Source organism: Equus asinus, chromosome 13 (assembly GCF_041296235.1).
Source record: "Equus asinus isolate D_3611 breed Donkey chromosome 13, EquAss-T2T_v2, whole genome shotgun sequence".
In the NCBI taxonomy this organism is placed as follows: Eukaryota; Metazoa; Chordata; class Mammalia; order Perissodactyla; family Equidae; genus Equus; species Equus asinus.
In genome coordinates, this window is record NC_091802.1 from 58,602,884 (window position 1) to 58,621,753 (window position 18,870).

An 18,870-nucleotide genomic window follows, 5' to 3' on the forward strand; every position below is an offset into this window, starting at 1 on the left:
ACTAGAGCATAGAGACCTCAGATCACTATCTAAAGTCATACAGCTACAAGGTATCAGAGCCAGGACTGGACTCAGGAGGATCCAGAGCCTATATTCTTAACCATTAAGACCCAAAGAGCATCTTCAGACACCACCAAAAGTTGGACTGGACGATTCAGTTTCCAGAAAAGCTCCCTGGTCTGCAAAGGTTCATGGGTCCCTGCCCCACGAATGCCCATGGCACGTCAGATGTCCCATGCCAAGAACTCTTCTTGCTTCCCTTTGCCAGTGCTCCCTGCCCCCCCCACGGGCACAGACAGAACACACCCTTCACTGAGCAGGCGTGTGAACCATCACCTCTCTTGTATTCCCCAGGCAGCACCCTTGGAGAACAGCCAACACAGACCGGGAGACAAAAGAGAACTCACAGTCCCCTCTGGCACTTTATTGTTTACAAAACAATGGCTCCAGTAGGAAGGAACACAATCATTATGCTTACAGCAGCGAATATGGGGTGGGGGGGAGGCTAGCTTTAAAATATTTGAAAATCACTGATTGTGTGAAAATGCTGCTTCTGGGCACCTAGGCCGTGGCTGAGGCAGAAAGCTCTCAACTTAGTGACTGTCCCAAGTCCTCCAACCTTCCTGGTCTCGTCTCTGTATTTCTAAAGTCACACAGCCCTAACATCACTGACGTTCAACACGGAGGTGAGCCAGGGAGCCCGGGCAGGCAAAGTCAGAAAAGACTTGGGTCCTCCAGGCTGTGCCCAGTGGGAGCCGAGTTCTAGAGAAACGTGTCACCTTCAACAGCTTGTTTTCCGTTCTTCTGCCGTTTGTTTGGAAGAAACAGACGACCAGACGACAGACAGACGGCCGTCCTTACTGGGGCCCCTGCTAGCGGCTGTGTTAAAGTTTCAGAGTGGGAAAAGCCTGTGAGATGGAGCCGCACAGTAACAGTCAGAGCCCAAGAGACGGCCCTTCCCGGCCATCACGGACCCCTACATTGTCCCGAGGGTGAGGTAGCTTCTGGCGAGGGGCACGGATGCAGCAGCCCTTCGAGGCTTTGGTCCTGGCTGGCGTGTGCCGAACCCTGTCTTCACCCTGGAGCACTGAGAAGAGGCCACAGGGACAAAGACAAGCCAAGGTTTCGTGAAGACTTTCCACGGAGAGGAGGCGGCAAAGCTCCAGAGGGAAGAGGAGAAATAAAAGGCCAGGGACAGAAAGCCCAGGGCCAGGGAGGCCTCGTCCACAAGCTCCGGAGTAAAGAAGCCCAGTGGCGGCCGCGGCCCTCGGACCCGGCCTCACCGTCAGGAAAGGAAAGCGTCATTCCTGGGGGGCTTTAAAGGCACAACAATTTCTGACAGTGCCTAGAAAAAGGCAAGGCCTTCTTTATCTTTGTAACCTCTGGCCAAGGACTTAGAAACAATTAAACACTTGTCTTGCCAACTCTTAACTGCTTAATTACAATTTCCTCCATGGCTGGGAATGAATTTAACAATGCGACGCCCTGCCTGATAAGACTTGGAGATTCAATTTTATGACAAACGAAACTGCTTTAATTAAAAGAAGTTAATAATTAAAACTTCAAAGTGCTACGTGGCCAGTGAATTTTCCTGAAGGAGAACATGGGGTCGGCCCCATGAAGTTGAGATGTCTGCCGTGAGGGTGGGACGGGGAGGGGCAGGGTGACCCCGGGCCTGCCCTCGCTCACAGCCCTGAGCATCCTGCCGGGGACACAGGTGCCTTCCCGAGGGCCTGGGGGGTGGGTTTAATGCCCGAGGTTCACGAGGAAAGAAAAGGGGTAGCCTGGGAGTTCCTACGAGCAGGTTCACTTCGGACTCCCTGTCAGGGGCACGGTGCTTGACACAGAGGAAGAGCTCAAGAAAGATTTATTGAACAAAAGGACAAACGGAAAGGAAGACAGGGAGGTCAGATAGAAGGAAGAAAGGGCCTAGCAGAATTAGAGAGCATGGGCCCCAAATTAAGATGCCTGCAATGATCTGCTTCTACCACCAGGCGGCAGCGCAGAGGGCCGCTGGGGAGCACAGGGCTCAGCACCGCGCTGACTCCCCGATCAGCCTGGAGATCTCTGCACCGCGCATCCGCCCCAGAGTTCAGGAGAGGAGGAAAGCAAACAAAACACCACGTAAAAGTGCCGTCCTCTGGTTTTTATCAAATTTGAGTCCTGATGTAGCTTAAAACTGTCCACTCCTCAGCCCAGTTCAACGTCTTCATTTCTCCGGCTTAAATAAATTCTATGCCTTCGTACTTGACCCCTCCGACCCTGGTCTCCGGCAGAAGGAAGCGTCCGTCAAGCGTGAAGGCCATGATGTAGGTGGCGACCTTGCCGCTGTCCTCCTCGGACTTGAGGGCCACGATGATCTGGTCGTCGGTGTTGGGGATGAACTTGAAGGAGGAGAAGCCGTGCGTGGGGACCACCTCCCCCACGCGGCTGACAGAGATGTCGCCGAAGTCCTGGGCGGCGCTGAGCAGCAGGTTGGTGCCCTTGCGCTCGTCGTCCCGCTCGCTGTAGCGCTCGTGGCTGGCGCGGCGCGGCAGGAAGAACCAGCGCTGTAGTGTCTCGCTCCAGCAGGCGGACTCGTGGATGAGGTAGCCTGGGGACACACAGCAGACCCACAGGTCACGCGCCCCATCGGGCACTCCCGTCCCTCCCCACCACAGGGCGTGCAGCACCCTCGACGGCCCTGCAGCAGGCGGGGGGCCCCGGGGCTCCCTGCACGCGCTCCGGGAGACGCAGTGAGGTGGCCTGTCAGCCGGAGCAGCACCACCCGTCTTTGCTCTAGGTCTCCGTGTTTCCCGGGGGATTCTCCCTCTGCTTTGTTCCCGATTATCCAGACTAAAAAGACAGAGGGAAAGCAGGAGGAGACCACGTCTCTGGTGCGCCCCACCTCCCCTCGCCAAGCTCCCTTGCTGGCTTTCCCCAGGGCCGCTGGTAAGCCACAGCTATGGGGTCAGTCTGTATTTCTGCTTCCTGGGTGCTAATGGACGGAAGGAGAGAGAGCCCAGGGGAGAGAGCCAGATGATCAGGTTTGATCTGTTAAGAACAGACGGGTGGATGGGGAGAGGTGGCCCCGAGGCTGAAGAGAAAGCATCACTCCCATTACAGTTAAGGCTGGAGAATGAGTCCTCTGGAGGCAAAGCAATGTCCTCAGAGGCTCGTCTCCCTCAGCCTAGGGCTGACCAGGCCGCTCCAAGCACGGCAGTTCCCCACTAAAAACCATGATGACCCTCGGAAAACGGGGGAAAGAACCAGGGCTCTATCCGTCTTGCTTCTGCCATGTCAGGTGCGAGGCCTGAGGCCCCGACCCCCAAGGGAACAGCCAGAACTAGGCCTGGCGTGATGGGCTGTGGACCGAGACAGCAGGAGGTGATCTGTCCGGGTGAGTGAGGGATGAAAGAGAAAACGGCTCATTTGCCCTGAGAATCCATTGGCCCGATGGGAGCAGCCATCACAGACAGCTGAAATCAACAAAGTTAAGAAAGAAACTAAGCTGCTGTGTTTGGAAACAAACGCCGGGTGCACGGTGTCTGTTCCGTGCCCACCTGGTGGGGCCTGGTCCCTTACCTGGTGGTCGGATCCCAGCAGCGGCCCGCAGGGCATTGTAGCTGGACACCCAGTTCTCGTGGGCCACGCTGCCTTTGCAGCCCACCACCTTCACCCACTCCGGGTTCTCGTTCACCACCTCCCCCGTGGTGGTGGTCCACTCCTTGCCCAGGCCGCCCACATACAGATGCTCGTCCTTCACAGCCAGCCACTCAGCTTTGAAGCCTAGGGACAAAGAATGAGAGGGGCGTGCCTGAGATGATGGCTAGCCCTCTGCCATCGGGCTCCTGTGGGGTCTGGTCAGGCAAGAGCAGAGAGCCCTCTCGGTCCAGCAGCCATGGGTGTCAGAGGTGACCTGGCTCAGACTTCACTAGAGGCCATGAGGCCATGACAAGAGAGCAGAGCACAGGATGGCCTGGCTCAGAGTTCCATTCCAGAGGGTCAGCAGTCGGGCACCCATCTCCAGAGCAGACCCCACGACAACTCACGCAGGGCAGGTGGGCACCTACACTCCCGTCTTTATTCGTCCCCCTCCTCTCTCCCTCCCCTCCAGGAACCAGCACGTTCTCCTTCGGCAACTCAATCCAGAACACTCTGCGGGGACGTCCTCTCAACGCGATTTGATTTAAGCTGCTTCTGCCGCTGGTGCCCCTCCCCCAGCTCCGAAAGGCCCAGCCGACAGCTTGCCAATCTCCTCTGATCGTCAAACCCCATTCTCAAGCTGTAAGCCCCCACTTCACGATCATGCCCAAATGCCAGGGAACTGGTAGCACTTGAAGTGCCCATCACAGCAGAACACGTTTGCTGTCCTTGCAGCCATACCTGACATGTCACTGAGGGTAAATTGAGTGCCAGTAGCCAGAGCTGCTAAGGGGCTGGCGTGGGGGCTCATGGTGTCCATCCCAACCGGTATGATTCTTTTCTTAGACGGACTGATTCGGTGTGAACCTGATTTTGAAGGCTGCAACACACACAGACGTGTGGGGACTTTTGCTCCTCCAGTGTATTCTCAGCTATTCCTCCACCCATGTTCTGAATCGTGCTTGCCTTCCCAGAGGGTTTGCAAGCTTCCTGCCGGCCCGAGGAGCTGGAGTGGCCACCCTCTCCACGAGCCGGCAGCAGCCTCGGGAATGCTTCTTGGCAGGCGGCTCTGGAGGGACCTGCTGAATTCCTGTGATCCTGGGCTCAGCCCCCTGGGCCATTTTCAAGATAAGATGCTCTCCACTCACCAGGTCTTCTGTGCCTTCTGGATGATCCGACCGAAGGGCAACCCCACGGCTGCCTTTATTCTGCTTTCTTCCCGATCCAAGAGGAAGAACAGAGCTACATAAACTATGACAGACGGAGGCAGGAAATGGGCAACACAGTTTCTCTAGGACCCAGGCTGAGGCGCGTTTCGGGCCAGCTGCCCCAGCCTCGGGCAGACCCTGCAGGGAGTTTGCACGGGGACGGCCTGGCAGACAGCGTGCCCATGGGCCCAGCTAACGCAATTCTCCCCCTGACCTCGGACATCCTGCAGTGGTTCAGCTTTCCAGAAGGTGCAGACCCACTAAGAGCTCGGGCACACAGGCAGCTCCTGTCAACCCTCCTGCTGGCGCCCAGTGCCCCTGCCACCTCACCCACCCGAGGCAAGGGGCCACCTCGGCTCGCTCTCTAGCTCTGTCCCATGCCAGCCGCAGGTGCTAACTCCTTCCAGCAAACCACAGAGCTGTGGGTCACGGCTGGTTTCAAGGTCGGGTTCCCCTCAAAGGGCTCTTACACAGACCCTTCTTTTGCTGGGTTTTCAGAAAAGAGCGCCAGGCAGCAAAAGTTTACTTTTTAATACGGTCTCAGTTCAAAGAGCGCAACTGGACACGAGGGCTTTGAAGGGAAGGCACGTGGAGGGTGCAGTCCCAGCGGGCTCTGAAGATACCTCGTAAGACATAAAGGGCCCGTTGAGAGGCCCTGGAGCCACAGCGGACAGAGCCCTAGCCCTCTCCCAGCAGAGACCCCGCTCGCTGGCAGTGCTCTAGCAACTGGCTCCTATTCCGGACCCCACTTTGGTCGGAGGGCCACAAGGCTTGTGCTCCCGGGCTGGGGGGGCCATGGGCCAGGAGCAGGAGGGAGATTAGCTCTTCCCGATGCCCCCTCCTCTGGGCACGAGAACGCTTTTCCGTGAGTGCATGCAAACCAAGCTGGCAGATGGGCGGCCGAACGTTTCCCCCAGCACCTCACCAAACCCAGAGACGCAGCGGCCCGACATACCTTTCCCCACGGTTCCGTCGCCGTCGGACAGAATCACCCAGGGAACAGCCTTGGTGCCTTCGATCTGGTAGACAACCCCTGTCCGGTCATCCACGGAGTAGAGTTTCCCATTGAAGACGATCAGATCGGACAGCTCCATGCCCCGCCCCTTTTCTGCCAGATGGGACTCCAGGACCTCGTGACCTATGTCCCACTCCACGGCGACCTTGTCCCCGCTGTCTGATAGGGTCAGATAGCCCTTCTTCAGGTAACTGAACCAGGTATTTTCCTCTTGGGCCCTTGACTCTGTGTCCAGGTCAGCGATAAGAGCGATTCGGTACCGAGTCCCGCCTGGGGTCCTTTGGGGGACAGACAGTGGGTAGGTGTCGTTGTACCGGTCAGCAGGCGCCTGGCCGAGCCTCCAGTTGTGGGCATTGGGTGCGGGTGGCCTGCCTGGGGGTGGGCGGTGTGAGTAGAGCAGCCAGAGGACGGCGGCGCCCACGAAGGACGGCAGGATCACCCTCCAGCGGGGGCGGAAGCGGGGGTCCGCAGCCTTGGTCATGGACGCCAGCACAGGAAGGCTCCCCACACTTATCCGGAGGGAGTGCATAGACTCATTCCATTCCAGGTGGTTGGAGGGCTGAACAGGCATCAGACTGCAGGGCAGATGGGACCTGCACACCCAGGGAGACAGGAGAGAGGTCAGCGACCCGCAAAGCACAGTGGCTTCCCCATGACTTGAAGGTGCACGGTCTGAAGGCTGCCTTATCCAGGACAAACAGTACTGCCGCCACTTTGCGGCCCTTCCTTCCTTGGCTTAATCAAATCCTGACTCTAGCAATAGCTTTGTTTTCTCTTATTCAGCAAGATGAGAAGTCTTCCCAAAGGAAAACTATTCCATCTCCTCTGACCCAGCTGGCGGGAGAGAAAGAAGGTCTGTGCAGGCTGCTGCTCTGCCATCCCAGAAAGAGGGAACAGCAGGGGAGTGAGGCCAGGAGTGTGGGGAGGGGTGGGGGGGTTGAGGCGGCTGGGTGGGAGAGGATAACAGAAAGGGTACAGATCTGTATTTTAACCAAATGTCACCTCAGCCGAGAAGCCCTCCCGATGGCACCCTCCGTCCCTTCCTTGGCATCTGTCACCACCTGACATCATGGTACATAGTTACCGGTTTGTTCATTTGTGTCCCCAGCACCTAGAACAGTGCAAAGAGCAGACACATGCTCATTATGCAAGTTTTTACTCCCCTCTGGGTTAAGTTTCTGTAAAATTCAAATCTAAGTATAAAACAGATTCAAGCCAAACAGAAATACTTGTTTCTGGCAACATCTGTCCCCGGCACCTTTCTATTAATGCAAATGACTGAGGGACCAGAGTCTGAATGGCCCTCTCTGCCTGGAGCCCAGCGTGCCAGCGCGTCAGCTGCAAAGGACAGCTGGGCTCACCTGGGGCGTGGCTTGGCCTCAGGCCCCCCAGCCGACTCCCCAGGTGCAGGACCATCTTCAGATGGTGGCAGCAGGAACTGCAGGTCTTCACCACCTGCCCCTGCTCACGTCCCCAGCACGGGCCACAGCAGCTCAGCGTGGCCACAGCAGCACCAGGCCAGCATCTGTCTCCCAGGCAGCCGCCAAGCTGGGGGAGCAGAATCAGCAAACGTCAGCCCCAGGCTGTGGCTCAGTCTCTGTCCTTCAGGAGTAACTCAGCACGTCCCAGCCTAAGGAACTCCCCTCGCCCGACCACTGGGGCATTTCCGCCTCCTCCTGCACAACCACCAATGGTGTGACTTTAGGGGCAGGTGCTCCTCTCACTGCCAGGTGGCAGCTGGGAAGGACGTGGGGACTCCACAGTCCATGCCACGCTGGGCGCCCCCGACTCAGACTATGTGGCCGGGTCCCCCTCCACATTGCAGGGTGCTGGCTCCGAGGATGAAAAACTTGGCCCAGGCTCCATGTGGAAGCCAGCTTGCCCATTCCCTTGTTTTGGCCACAGGGTCAGGTGCAGAGAAGTGACCTCTAAGGAGTGAGCACAGTGCGTGGGGCTGGCCTCCACACTTCCCTCCTGGACAAGGGTGCCCTCCTCCCCCAGGAGGTCGCTTCCCATGCCACGCAGCCAGGGAGCTGGTCGCTGAGGCCCTCAGGGCTGGGGAACAGGAGACCCTGCTCCTCCCAGTTGCGCCTGCTGCATGGTTGCACAAAGTGTGGCCTCAAAAGCCACATGGGCCAAAGCCGCCCAGCATCTGTTTTCAGCCCGACGTGGCTACCGAGCTCTCAAGTCCTATATCTCACCTCTTCAAAATTGTGCCTGGATTTCTAACTCGAACTCTAAACACAGTATTTCAAAACCTAAGTCTTTCTCCCCTTTCTCCTCCAACCCAATTGCCCCCAGATATTCCCTCAGGAATAGTGGTGGTGATGGGGAAACCATATTCACAGCTGCCCAGGCTAAGCTTTCATCAAAACTCTAGGAGATGCACTGTTCTGCATGAATACTATACTTCGGCAGAAAGTTATGAACGACCACCACCTCAGAAAACCTAGGTGTGGTCTGGGTCCCCACCCCCTTCCGCAGCATCTACTCCATCACAAGCACCGTCAATTGGGCCACCCGTCTCCTTCCTGTCGGCTCTCATCTGCTTCCACAGCCCCTTCTCACTGGAACCACACAGACAGCCTCCCTCAGCCCCTTAGCCCCTCTGCCGCCTCGCCCCTCCTCAACAACCACTCACCCCCACGGCCGGCGGCACCTGCTTCTCAAGTGAGTCGATCAGAGCCGTCATTGCCTGCTTCAGTGGCCCACTCCAGGAGTAGACCCTTGCTACCTGCGTGGCTAGCCCTGCCCAGACCTCACTCTCGCCCAGAGAGCCGACCACCCTCGCCCTCACCCACCCAGGGCAAGGCTCCTGAGCCCCCGCCCAGGACACTCCTGCCCTGGCTCTTCGAGTGCCCGCCTCACTTTCACCTTTCTAGGTTTTTCTGAGATGTCAGCTCCTCAGTAAGACTTGGCCTGCCCACCTCCCAAGGCTGCCCCTCTCCACCACAGCACCTGGCTCCTTCCCCTCACCCTCTCAGCATGTTGACTGACTCTTTCTGCTCTGCCTTCGCTCCAGGGAGCAAGGACCTGCCTGCCGCCAGCTTACACTCCTGGCTGACAGCTGGGCAAGCATGGGAACTGAGGATACATTTGCTGAAGGAATGAAAAATACAGCCCGTGCTGGGTCATTAAACCGCATCTTCAACAGCCTCGTCCTCCTTGTCCCCATGCCCCACAACAGTTATTCTGCAAACGCACAGCCTGGATCCAGCCCCCGATGGCTGAGCCGCCTGGCTGTCACACTGCGCTGCAGGTGCTGTGGACACAATGGGTGCTGTGTAGCCCACTGTCAGCACTGTGATGTGTCGTCCTCACTGCCCCTGGTTAACTCCCTCTCCATTCCTGAGTCACCATCCTCACTGTCACCGGTGATCCCGCCGCATCTCCTGTCTGCTCGCTCCCGGCAGAGACTGTGCAGCCTCCTTCAGCAGCCAGGGGCCCAGGGTGGAGCCATACGCCCACGCCCCCACACCCCAGGCTGCCCTGGTCCCGGGCGAAGGGGTCAGTTCGACACGCCTGCCCTTCTGGCTCCTTCTTCACAGTCTATATACACGTGTCCAGGTCCCCACCTGCATCACCACTGGATCTCCAGACCACACTCTCTGGTACAGTGAAAGCACTCAGTAAAAACTGTGGACGCACGGTGAATCCGTGAGCTTATGAACGGAGCGTCCCCGTGACGCCTTCTGTCCCTCCCCAGCCCTCACCATCCTGGAAGAGCATTCACTCCTTGTCCCAGCTGGACACTCCATACCAGGGTCTGCCCCGTGCTTCCCGGACAGGACCAACCACAGGGCTGCTCTTGAGGTGCAACCCTGAGAGCATGTCCCATGGGGTGTCCCTCTGCATCTCCTGACAGCAGGGATGGCGACATGAATGGGACACTGTCTGCGGGTCCTCCTCCCCATCTATCCCTTCTAAACCCCCAAGGCTGGCTCCTCCCTTGCTGCCCACCTATTTTCCTTCTGAGTCTACCCAAGGTGACCTTGGTCTCTAAGTGAGGGCTCCCAAGCCTTCCTAGCCTGAACCTTTCTGAATTCCAGGCCAACGTGCCCACCTGCCGAGCCTCCTGGTCACAAGCCCGCAGGCACCTAGAACAGGTCCTCCCCTCAGGAATTTACTGCCCTGGCTGAGGACACTCCCAGCCCTCAGCAGTCACCCTGGCCAGCAGTCCTATCGCCTTCTCTCCTCTTCACATCCCAGCAGGCGCCAGGTCCCCTCACCTGTCCGCAAGGCAGGGACTACACAGCCTGCAAAGCTGGAAGTATCTACTACCTATCCACCCACAGACAAACCGTAGGGGCTCCAGTCTGGACCCTCTCAAATCTATCCTTCACATGACTGATAGAACGACTCTTCTGAAAAGCAAAGCTGGGTTAACACTCTCCACTAGACCCCAACGCCTTCCAGCTGAAGGACGCACCCCTCAGCCTGCAGACAGACCCGCTTCCTCCTGCGCTCTCCGCTCGCATGACGCCGGGTAATTTATGAGTCCATCTTCAACGTGCTGCCCCTCTGCACAGGATGCTTCCTCCACCTGGAATGCTAATCTCCTCTGACCATATGGAACCATCTAGAAGTCTCTGGCTGAGCCATGAGAATCATGCCTCCACTGTCCCTACCCCCTTCTCCCCCACTAGTGAGCTTCCCTCCTGTGGGAGGCTGACACTGGCCCCAAAGGTGTCCAGGCCCAATCCCTGAGCCCGAGAACGTCTCCTATGTGTCAACAAAGACTCTGTAAGTAGGACTGAACCAAGGCTCTTGAGATGGGGCTATTAGCCAGGTGAGCCCTGAACGCAATCACAAGTAGCCCTGTAAAAGGCAAGCGGAGGGAGATCTGCAGATGACAGAAGAGGAGAAGGGGGCCGGCCCGGTGGCACAGCAGTTAAGTTCATGTGCTCCGCTCCAGTGGCCTGGGGTTCGCAGGTTCGGATCCGGGGCGCAGAACTACGCACCGCTTGTCAAGCCATGCTGTGGCAGGCATCCCACATAAAATAAAGGGAGACGGGCATAGATGTTAGCTCAGGGCCAATCTTCCTCAGCAAAAAGAGGCAGATTGGCGGTGGATGTTAGATCAGGGCTAATCTTCCTCAAAAAACAGAAGGGAAAAGGCCATGTGACCACAGCTAAGAAACACCCGAGGCCTCCAGAAGCTGGAAGAGGCAGGGATGGAATTTCCCCTGGAGCCTTCGATTACTAGAGCCTTCGGAGGGAGCACGACCCTGCGGACACCTTAATTTCAGCCTATGGATACTGAGACTGGACATCTGGCCTCCAGAATATGAGGACAGAAGTGTGCTGTTTTCAGCCACCAAGTTTGTGGTAACTGGTTACGGCAGCCCTAGAGACAAACGCGCCTGACACACTGTGCTCTGGGCCGCCTCTGTGTGGGCCGTGGCTCTGCAGCAGCACAGGCCATCCTGGACGGCAAGGACCGGTTCCCGACCAGTCTCCCCAGTGACAGCTCCCGGAGGGCAGGGGCTCTGCTGGGTCAGGTTGATTCCCAGGACCTAACGGAGGGGCAGAAACGAGAGAATGACTGCCTTCAGTGACAGCACAGCTGGCTGCCTGCCAGAAAATCCTGCAGCGTCACCCCGAGAATAACCTCCCTCTGGACCAACACCCAGCCGCGGTCTTCATCTCTCCTTCAGGACCCCAAGGAATTACTTTTATTTTGTAGAAAAGAAAGTTTTCAACCAGTCATCTTTCCATTTGTTCTCCACGACCCTCTGCTGGTTTATCACCTAAAACTGACGGTCAGAGCCTGCGTACTGTGCTGCTGGGGGCCCGGTGCAGAGCGCTGGCTTGCATTTTCATTCAAAAGAAAACAAAAGAATTTCTCAGCCACAAACGCCAACAGAAATGAACCACTGAAGGGGAGAGCTGAAACAGACAAAGCTGTTCCTGGAAGCGGGGCCCTCTGGGACTTCTCTCCTCACCCACACCCTCAAGGCTCCACGTCAGTTAAATGTTTGCTGTACTGTGACCAGAAGTCTGTCAACCCCACCATCCTCAGGAGAGCGTGTTGATTTTGTCTAAACAGGAAAAGGAGAACCAAGTTGCTATAGGAAAAGGAGAACCAAGTTGCTATAGTAAACGGTCACAGGCTCACCTGCCCAGGCGGGCCTGCAAACAGGTTCTTTCCGGGTCAGAAACCCCAGGGCCTGCACCCCTGCTGGCTCCCTTTCTCCTGCACCCCCACACTGCAGGGGAGTGTCCCTGGAAAGAGGACCCATGAGGAGCAACAAGCACCCAGGAGGCTCGGGGTCCTAATTCCTTCCCCACCCCCTCTTTTTAGGGTGGTGTCAAGAATAACCCAAGGACACTCAGGCATGGCTGTTTTCTGCTGAACCAGTTCCTCCTTACAGAACAGGCCTGTATAGCAAGGTGGACCATGTGTGTCCACCCCCAAGTGGGTTCCCAGACTCCAAGGTGAGCAGCGTGTTCTCTCCATGCACACTCGGGGTGATGCTGCAGCCCTACCCCAGGATGAAAAATGAGGACGAGTCAGACACCCTACCTTCACGGGTCATCCTCGGGCCTGCCACCAGACTCTACGCAAGGCTTAGACAAAAGGGGCAGCCACTCCTGACACAGCCTACCCGGAGAAGGTCACTTTCTCCGGCTTCCTTCTGGAGCACTATGTGACAGGTGGCAGAACAAACAGGTTTACCAGCAGCAGCCAGGGCAAATTCTTTCCTTTCAGGAACGAGGGAGGGGCAGGAAGTGAGAGATAAGGAGGGCCACACCCAGCTCCCTGCCTCCTCCTCCGCAGGCCCTCACTCCTGCCAGCAGCTGCCTCCCCTTGCCACCACAGTCTCTGAACTCTAAGTCCACAGCAGGCAGGCCTCCGAGTCCCCGCTCTGCTCACCGCCAAAGTGTATTTCCTGGTTGGAAAGCAAAGAGCTACCCGCGGACCTTACAGACGCTCTAGAGCGGCAAAGGCAGGCCGAGGGTTCCAGAGCACCAGCGCGGGTGGCGGCCGAGAGATCGCGGATGACGTGTCTGGGGACAGGGGTGTTTGTGAAACACCTCCTGTGGGCCAGCCTCCCTGAAAATGTTTCCTGCTGCGAGGCATTCTGTTCTGGACTCACCAAGCCTTCCTACTGTACTTGAAAATGCCATTTCAATTTTGGACAGGGGTGGGCAGCAGAAGGAAACCAGGACGGAAAAGGGCATCATCGTAGTCAAATCTGTCCTTTATGGATTACTGAGGTCGCTCCTCCTCCCAGACGGTAACTTCCTTAAAGGCGGAGACCCTGGATCCTACTAAATTCTGCGTCCCCTTGCCCCCTTAGCAACTGCTTACTGGACCAAGTTGAATACAGTTCAGGATAACTCGCTGCTCAGCCTTCTGCTTCTAAGTCAGCTACCCAAAAGGAGTATATCAGTTTTCTATTGCTGCTGTAACAAGCCACTGCAGATTTGGTAGGTATCACAAACTTATTCTACAGCCCTGCAGGACAGAGTCTGACACGGGTCCCTGGGCTAATATCAAGGGCTGAGTTCCTTTCAGAGGGTCTGGGGAGAATCTGCTTCCTTCCTTGTCCAGTTCCTAGAGGCTGCCCGCATTCCTTGACTTGTGGCCCCTCCCTCCACCTTCAGAGCCAGCAATGTCTGATCTCTCTGTGCCTTTCTGCCATCATTCCCCTCTGACACTCTTCTTCTGTCCCCTCTTCCACTTTTAAGGACCCTGTGATTCCATTGGGCCCACCCAGGTAATCCAGGATGATCTCCCTATCTTAAGGTCAGCTGATTAGGACTCTTAATTCCATCTGCTACCTTAATCCCCCTTTGCCACATAACACATTCACAGGTTCTGGGGGTTAGGACATGGACATATTGGGGGCCATTATTCTGCCAACCACGAGGTGGGAGACAGGGAAGGAACCCCCAGCTTTTCCTAAGGGCCAGGACTGTTCACACATAGCTCTGTCTATGGGGTGGGCAGCACAGCTTCAGAATCCTCCACAGTTTGTACTTACTGCATCACAGTAGGGCTGGGTATGTTTAATTGTATCATCAACGTTATACTTGAAGGAATTTTAAGAAAAAAGTTACCCTCTCAGTTGAAATACCACTACACATCATCGGGGGTGTTTTCCAGAGAGCCTGAGAATAAGGGGATGAATAATCCCACGACTGACCCAAATCAGGGCTTGCTCCCACAGACAGTGCAGCTGCACCTGCCCGAACCCACCTTCTCTCCCACCTTCCTCAGTGCTGGGGGGCAGGAGAGGAAGGCCAGGGCTGGGGTGGGGAAGGTTGGCCTGCTGCAGATGTGACAGTGGCCAGCACTGCAGGACTCATTCCTCCCTGTGGGACCCCTGGGAGTCATTCTGGGTGGGCTCTAGTCTCACACTGATGGCCACGTTGTCATTCGCCATAACTGTATCCAGTCTGGCCCCAGGCCTGCACATGGCCCTATCTGGAACCCTGCTCCTGCCTCGTTCCCCACGGCACGTCCCCTGGCTGAGCACGATGGAAGCAGCGCTCTGTCTGGGAACCCGGAACTGTGAGCTCCATTTAAAGCCTGCACGTACCACAGATCAACAAGTAGGATTCCAGATAAAGGTGGACAAAAGAGAAAACCGAGACATCTTCCCAAACAGATTTCTCCATTAGCAGGATTACTTTTTCCTAGGTAATTGTCTAGGTCTAATGAAAATGAAAATCAACATAAAAGTCCTAAAAAATCAATATAAAAGTTTTAAATCCCCTTAATGTTGGCATTTGATAAGAGCTTTCCAGGAAATCTCCACACTCCAGAACGTTACTAAAGGGAGAATAATAATCATTGTCCTTTTTTTTCTTTTTGTTTTCAGGATCCTGAGTACCGTTCCACAAATGTCTGTACAACAGAGAAATGACTTCCACGGCACAGTCCCGACTATTTCAGGACTCTGGACCACACTCCCAGATGTGAGATACTCTGTCTTTGAAAGAGAAAACATTGGAGCATTTATACACCTACCCTACACGGCTGCCAGGAGCACGGCCACGCTGCCGCCCGGAAAGTCCTGGGACTTAGATGAAAGGGGCCGTGCGTGTTTGTGGGAGCCTGCTCGTGTGCACCTCAAAGGCCACATTCAGGGAGTGGGGGTGAGCACCCACCTCCCACTGCACGCTGCTCTCTCCTCTCTGACGCTGTGGCGCAACGAGGCATGACAGATTTGGGGCACAGTGAGACTGGCAGGTAAAATGTCCTCAAGTACCAACAGCTTAAACCAACACATTTAGCACATTGCTATGGGCTATGAAAACATGGCATGAAGTACACCTGGGGTATAGCTTTAGGGGGAAGAAAGGAGACTTCCAGCTAACAGAAAGCATCAGACAATCAGATTTACACCTCAACTGAGGAACCACGTGGTGCCACAAAGTGGCATCTACACTCTCAAGCATCCGATTTCCTCCACCGCCCTGTGACTCCATGATGTACCACTGCCTTTTGTGATCAGGTTAATTTGGACAAGGGCCAGGAAACTGAGACTCCTGTATCCCCAGACCACTGTGTGGCCTCGTGACAGTGCCCAAGCAGTCCATACATCACCTGAGTCCTCTCCCGGAAGACCTCTGGACTGCACAGGTCGGAACGCCCCTGCCAAGTCCAGAGGGGAGCGGGCTGGCCATCAATGTGCCTTTCAGCAGGGCGCTTGAGGCCTGAATAGAAGGCTCATTGAGGCTGGCAGGGAGAGGCACCAGGGCGGCCACCGGCTGCTCTGGAAGGAGCCCCACTGTGCCCACAGGCTCAGGCTGGACTGTTCTGCTGGGAGGCCCGTGGGTGGGGCGGGGACTGGAGGAGGGTCTGCAGCCCAGTCCAGGAAGATCTTTCTCAATAAAGCTCCTCAAAGGGAAAGGAAGGAGAGGCCGGAGAGACCCCACAGCTCCCGAAGGACTTCCTTTTCTCCATTCTGTGACCCCAGGACCTTGCACTGAAGAGCGAGCAAGATTCAGCCAACATCAGCAGATGCGTGTTCCCACACCTATGTTCTGTTGAAAACGTGGAGGGAAAAGATGTCAAGCACACACCCTGAGACAGGAACGAGCCACGGGGCAAGCGTGCTAAGAGATACTGGTTTGCTGGGGACACTCAGGCACTTGGGAGAAAGAAGTGTCTGGCAGACAGAAGAGGAACCACAGGTGCCCGCCAAGCCCGGGGACACACAGGGCAAGGGGAAGGCACCAGCAGCAAGCAGGGCGAGGAGGTGCTGATCCCCAAAGGATCCAGACCAGGACAGGGGAGAGGGAGGAGGAGGAGAAAGAAGAAGTGGGGAGGAGAAATAGTTTGGGTGCAAAAGGCAGGAAAGTGAACTGCGCTGAGAGGGGCAGGAGAGGAAGGCCTGGGGTGGGGAAGGTCGGCCCACTGCAGGTGTGACAGAGCGCTGGTCAGAGAGGGGAGGGCTCCCCAATGGGTCAGGAGAGGCCCTGCACAGATCAGAGTAGGGGTGGTGACATCACAGGGGGGCAGGAAAGGGCTGTCCTCAGGGATAGATGTCCCACACGAGTCAGGAAGGGAATGTGGCCTTCAGGGTCAGAGGGGGTGACGTCCACATTAGTCAGAGGGGGTAGGAGTCCCCCAGGTCAGAGGGAGGAGGTGTGTTGCAAGTCAGGGTGGGGAGGGGCTCTGCAAGGCAGAGAGGGGAGATGTCCAGCAAGTCAGAGAGCGGGGGTGTCCAGCAAGTCACAGGGGGTTGGTGTCCCGCACTGATCAGAGAGAGTAGGGGTCCTGCAAGGCGGGGGTAGGGGGGACGTGTCCAGTGTCAGAGGGGAGAGGTATCTAGTAAGTCAGAGGGGGGAGGTGTCCGCCACCGGTCGGAAGAAGGAGACAATTTCTGAGAGTCAGAGGGAGGCGTCCCCCCCTAGTCCGAGGAGAGAGCTGGTCTGCGGGTCAGGGGGCAGAGGCCCCGCGCGGTCAGATGGGGAGCGAGGCTGCGGGGTCAGGGGCGGGACGTGGCAGGGGTGGAGAGCGGCGGCAGGCTCCGGGGCGGGCCGTCACGAGGAAGGACACCGGCGGCCGCGGGCACAGCCGTCACTCACCCAGTGCGGGCCGGCTCCGGGACCCGCAGGCGGCGGAGCCTCGCTGCGGGCAAGACCGGGTCCGAGCGGCGGTGGACTTCCGCCCGGCGTGCTCGCCCCGCCTCCGAGCAACACGCTCCCGGCAGCCTCCACTCTGCGGCTGCGCGCGGGCGCGGGCTGGGGTTGCTGGGGGTTGTAGTTTTTGTTGCTCAGTGAGCGGGTCCGGGAGGAGGAGCCGCGGCCCGGAAGGACAGGAGAGAGAGATGCAGACGTCTGCCCTGCCCACCCTTAGGCCCTTCCACCGCGTTATTCTGAAACCAAAAATGGGGTGGGGGTGAGGATGAAGGCTACTGGAGGCGGGGGGTTATCATTCCTCGAGCTGAGATTGTGGAAACCCTTGCCCGGAGCTGGAGAAGCGCGGACCCCTTTCTGCCCCCGTCATTCTCAAAGAGCGCCTCTCCCTGGCTCTCTGTTGGTCAGTTTCCTAAGGAGCGGTCAGGGCACAGGTCCACAGGCTGGAGTATCCTGGGCGGGGGTGGGGGTCTCCCGGCTGCTGACTTGCAATCAACAACCCCGTCCCCCCAAATAAGCGTCTCTGATTCATCCGTTTTCTGCAGTCCCCTCCCCTGCCTCGGAGCTATTTTAAAGGAATGCGTTAGAAGGCATCCCTGCCTCTCACCCCCGAGTCCTGCAATGATGCCCATTTTAGAAATCCTGAAAAAAGCCCGGTAGCAATGGAGCATCACGCAGAGCTCGGGGCTCTGCCGGGCTGCGCCTTCGGGCTTTGCGTGCGTGCGAACATCCCCGGTTTCTCAAGAGGCTTCCATCAAGTAAGAGAAGCACAGGGGAAAATTCAAACTATCTAAATGGTGCACAGTGAAAATTAACCGTCCCTCCCACCCTTTTCTGCATTCCCTGCCCAGAGGCAATCACTATTACTAGTTTCTTGTGGTTATTCTTAGAAATATTTTATGACACACAAACAAATCATAAACACATATATTCAATTACCTTTTTTCCAAACCAAACAGAAATGTGTTAAACATATGGTTCTACACTTTTCCTTGGCGGAGGTGGGGGGTGGGGGTGTGGCAGAGGGAACAAACCCTTCTGGAATTCATTTGTTTCCCGTCGTGCTAAACTGAATCCCAACGTGTACCGTATGCTACTATTATTTAAATTAAGTCTTTTATTTGCTAAGATATCTGTATCTATATATGCCTCCCAGCTTAAAAAATAAAACAGCCCTGTTATCTTGAAAGCTCTCTAGGTGTTCTTCCTGGTTCCCAGCCCTCCCACCCAAGAGGTAACCACAATCTTGAAATGTGTGTTAATAATTCTCGTGCATTATTTTATAACGTCAGCACATAGCTATGTATGTGCTAAACAACATATTGTTTAGTTTTGCCTATTGTAATTTTTACAAAAATAAAATTGCATGCAATGGATGAGAGACCCTTTTGCTCCACAGATGTTGTCAGATGTTTTAATTTTGCCAATCTGCATTAAATGTCTTCTCACTGTCTGATCACTGAAAGGTTGTGTATCTTTTCTTATATTTTTGGGCCATTTATATTTCTTCTTCTGCCGATGCCTAACATCTCGGTGCTGTTTTGGGGAAATAATCCATCCTTTCCCCACAAATAAGTGTGCAATGTCAGTTTTGTCATAATTCAAGTTTCCATATATAGCTGGGTCTGTCTGGGGGGATTTCTATTATGTTGTATTGCTATAATTTTTCACATCTGCTCTAATACCACTGTCCTCATTATTTCTCTTTTATAATAAACCTTCATATGTTGTAGGACAATTCCTCTGTGCCTCTCACTATGTCCCAGCCAGTCCAACCTTTTGGGATTTTGCATGGAATTGCTTTGAATCTGTAGATCAACTGAGAGAGAATTGAGATTTTTGATGATATTCATTCTTCTACCCAAGTATATGGTTTGCCTTTCCATTTTCTTAGGTCTTCTTTAATGTTTTTCAATAAGGTTTTTG

The 18,870-nt window shown here is 55.8% G+C and overlaps 1 protein-coding gene across 3 annotated transcripts; it reads right to left on the bottom strand.

Moving 5' to 3' along the window:
- Positions 1-403: 403 nt before the first annotated feature.
- On the bottom strand, positions 404-17,030 carry CANT1 (calcium activated nucleotidase 1). 3 transcript variants are annotated; one of them, XM_014863487.3, is made up of 4 exons: positions 16,894-17,030; positions 5,788-6,440; positions 3,565-3,768; positions 404-2,593 (listed from the first exon to the last, which is right to left on the bottom strand). In XM_014863487.3, the coding sequence occupies exons 2-4, from the start codon at positions 6,416-6,418 to the stop codon at positions 2,223-2,225; spliced, it is 1,206 nt and encodes a 401-aa protein (XP_014718973.1). In that variant the 5' UTR covers positions 6,419-6,440; positions 16,894-17,030; the 3' UTR covers positions 404-2,222. The 3 variants fall into 3 exon arrangements, with proteins under 3 accessions (XP_014718973.1, XP_070339846.1, XP_070339845.1); XM_070483745.1 differs by lacking the exon at positions 16,894-17,030 and adding an exon at positions 12,374-12,530; XM_070483744.1 differs by lacking the exon at positions 16,894-17,030 and adding an exon at positions 7,209-7,395.
- Between the last annotated feature and the right edge of the window lie 1,840 nt (positions 17,031-18,870).

Excerpts from the sequence above, each read along its gene's own strand:
- CANT1 (XM_014863487.3), bottom strand. The coding sequence starts at position 6,418 with ATGCCTGTTCAGCCCTCCAACCACCTGGAATGGAATGAGTCTATGCAC. Across the intron at positions 3,769-5,787 it reads CGACGGAACCGTGGGGAAAG|GCTTCAAAGCTGAGTGGCTG; the intron begins GTATGTCGGGCC and ends CTTTGTCCCTAG. Across the intron at positions 2,594-3,564 it reads TGCTGGGATCCGACCACCAG|GCTACCTCATCCACGAGTCC; the intron begins GTAAGGGACCAG and ends GTGTGTCCCCAG.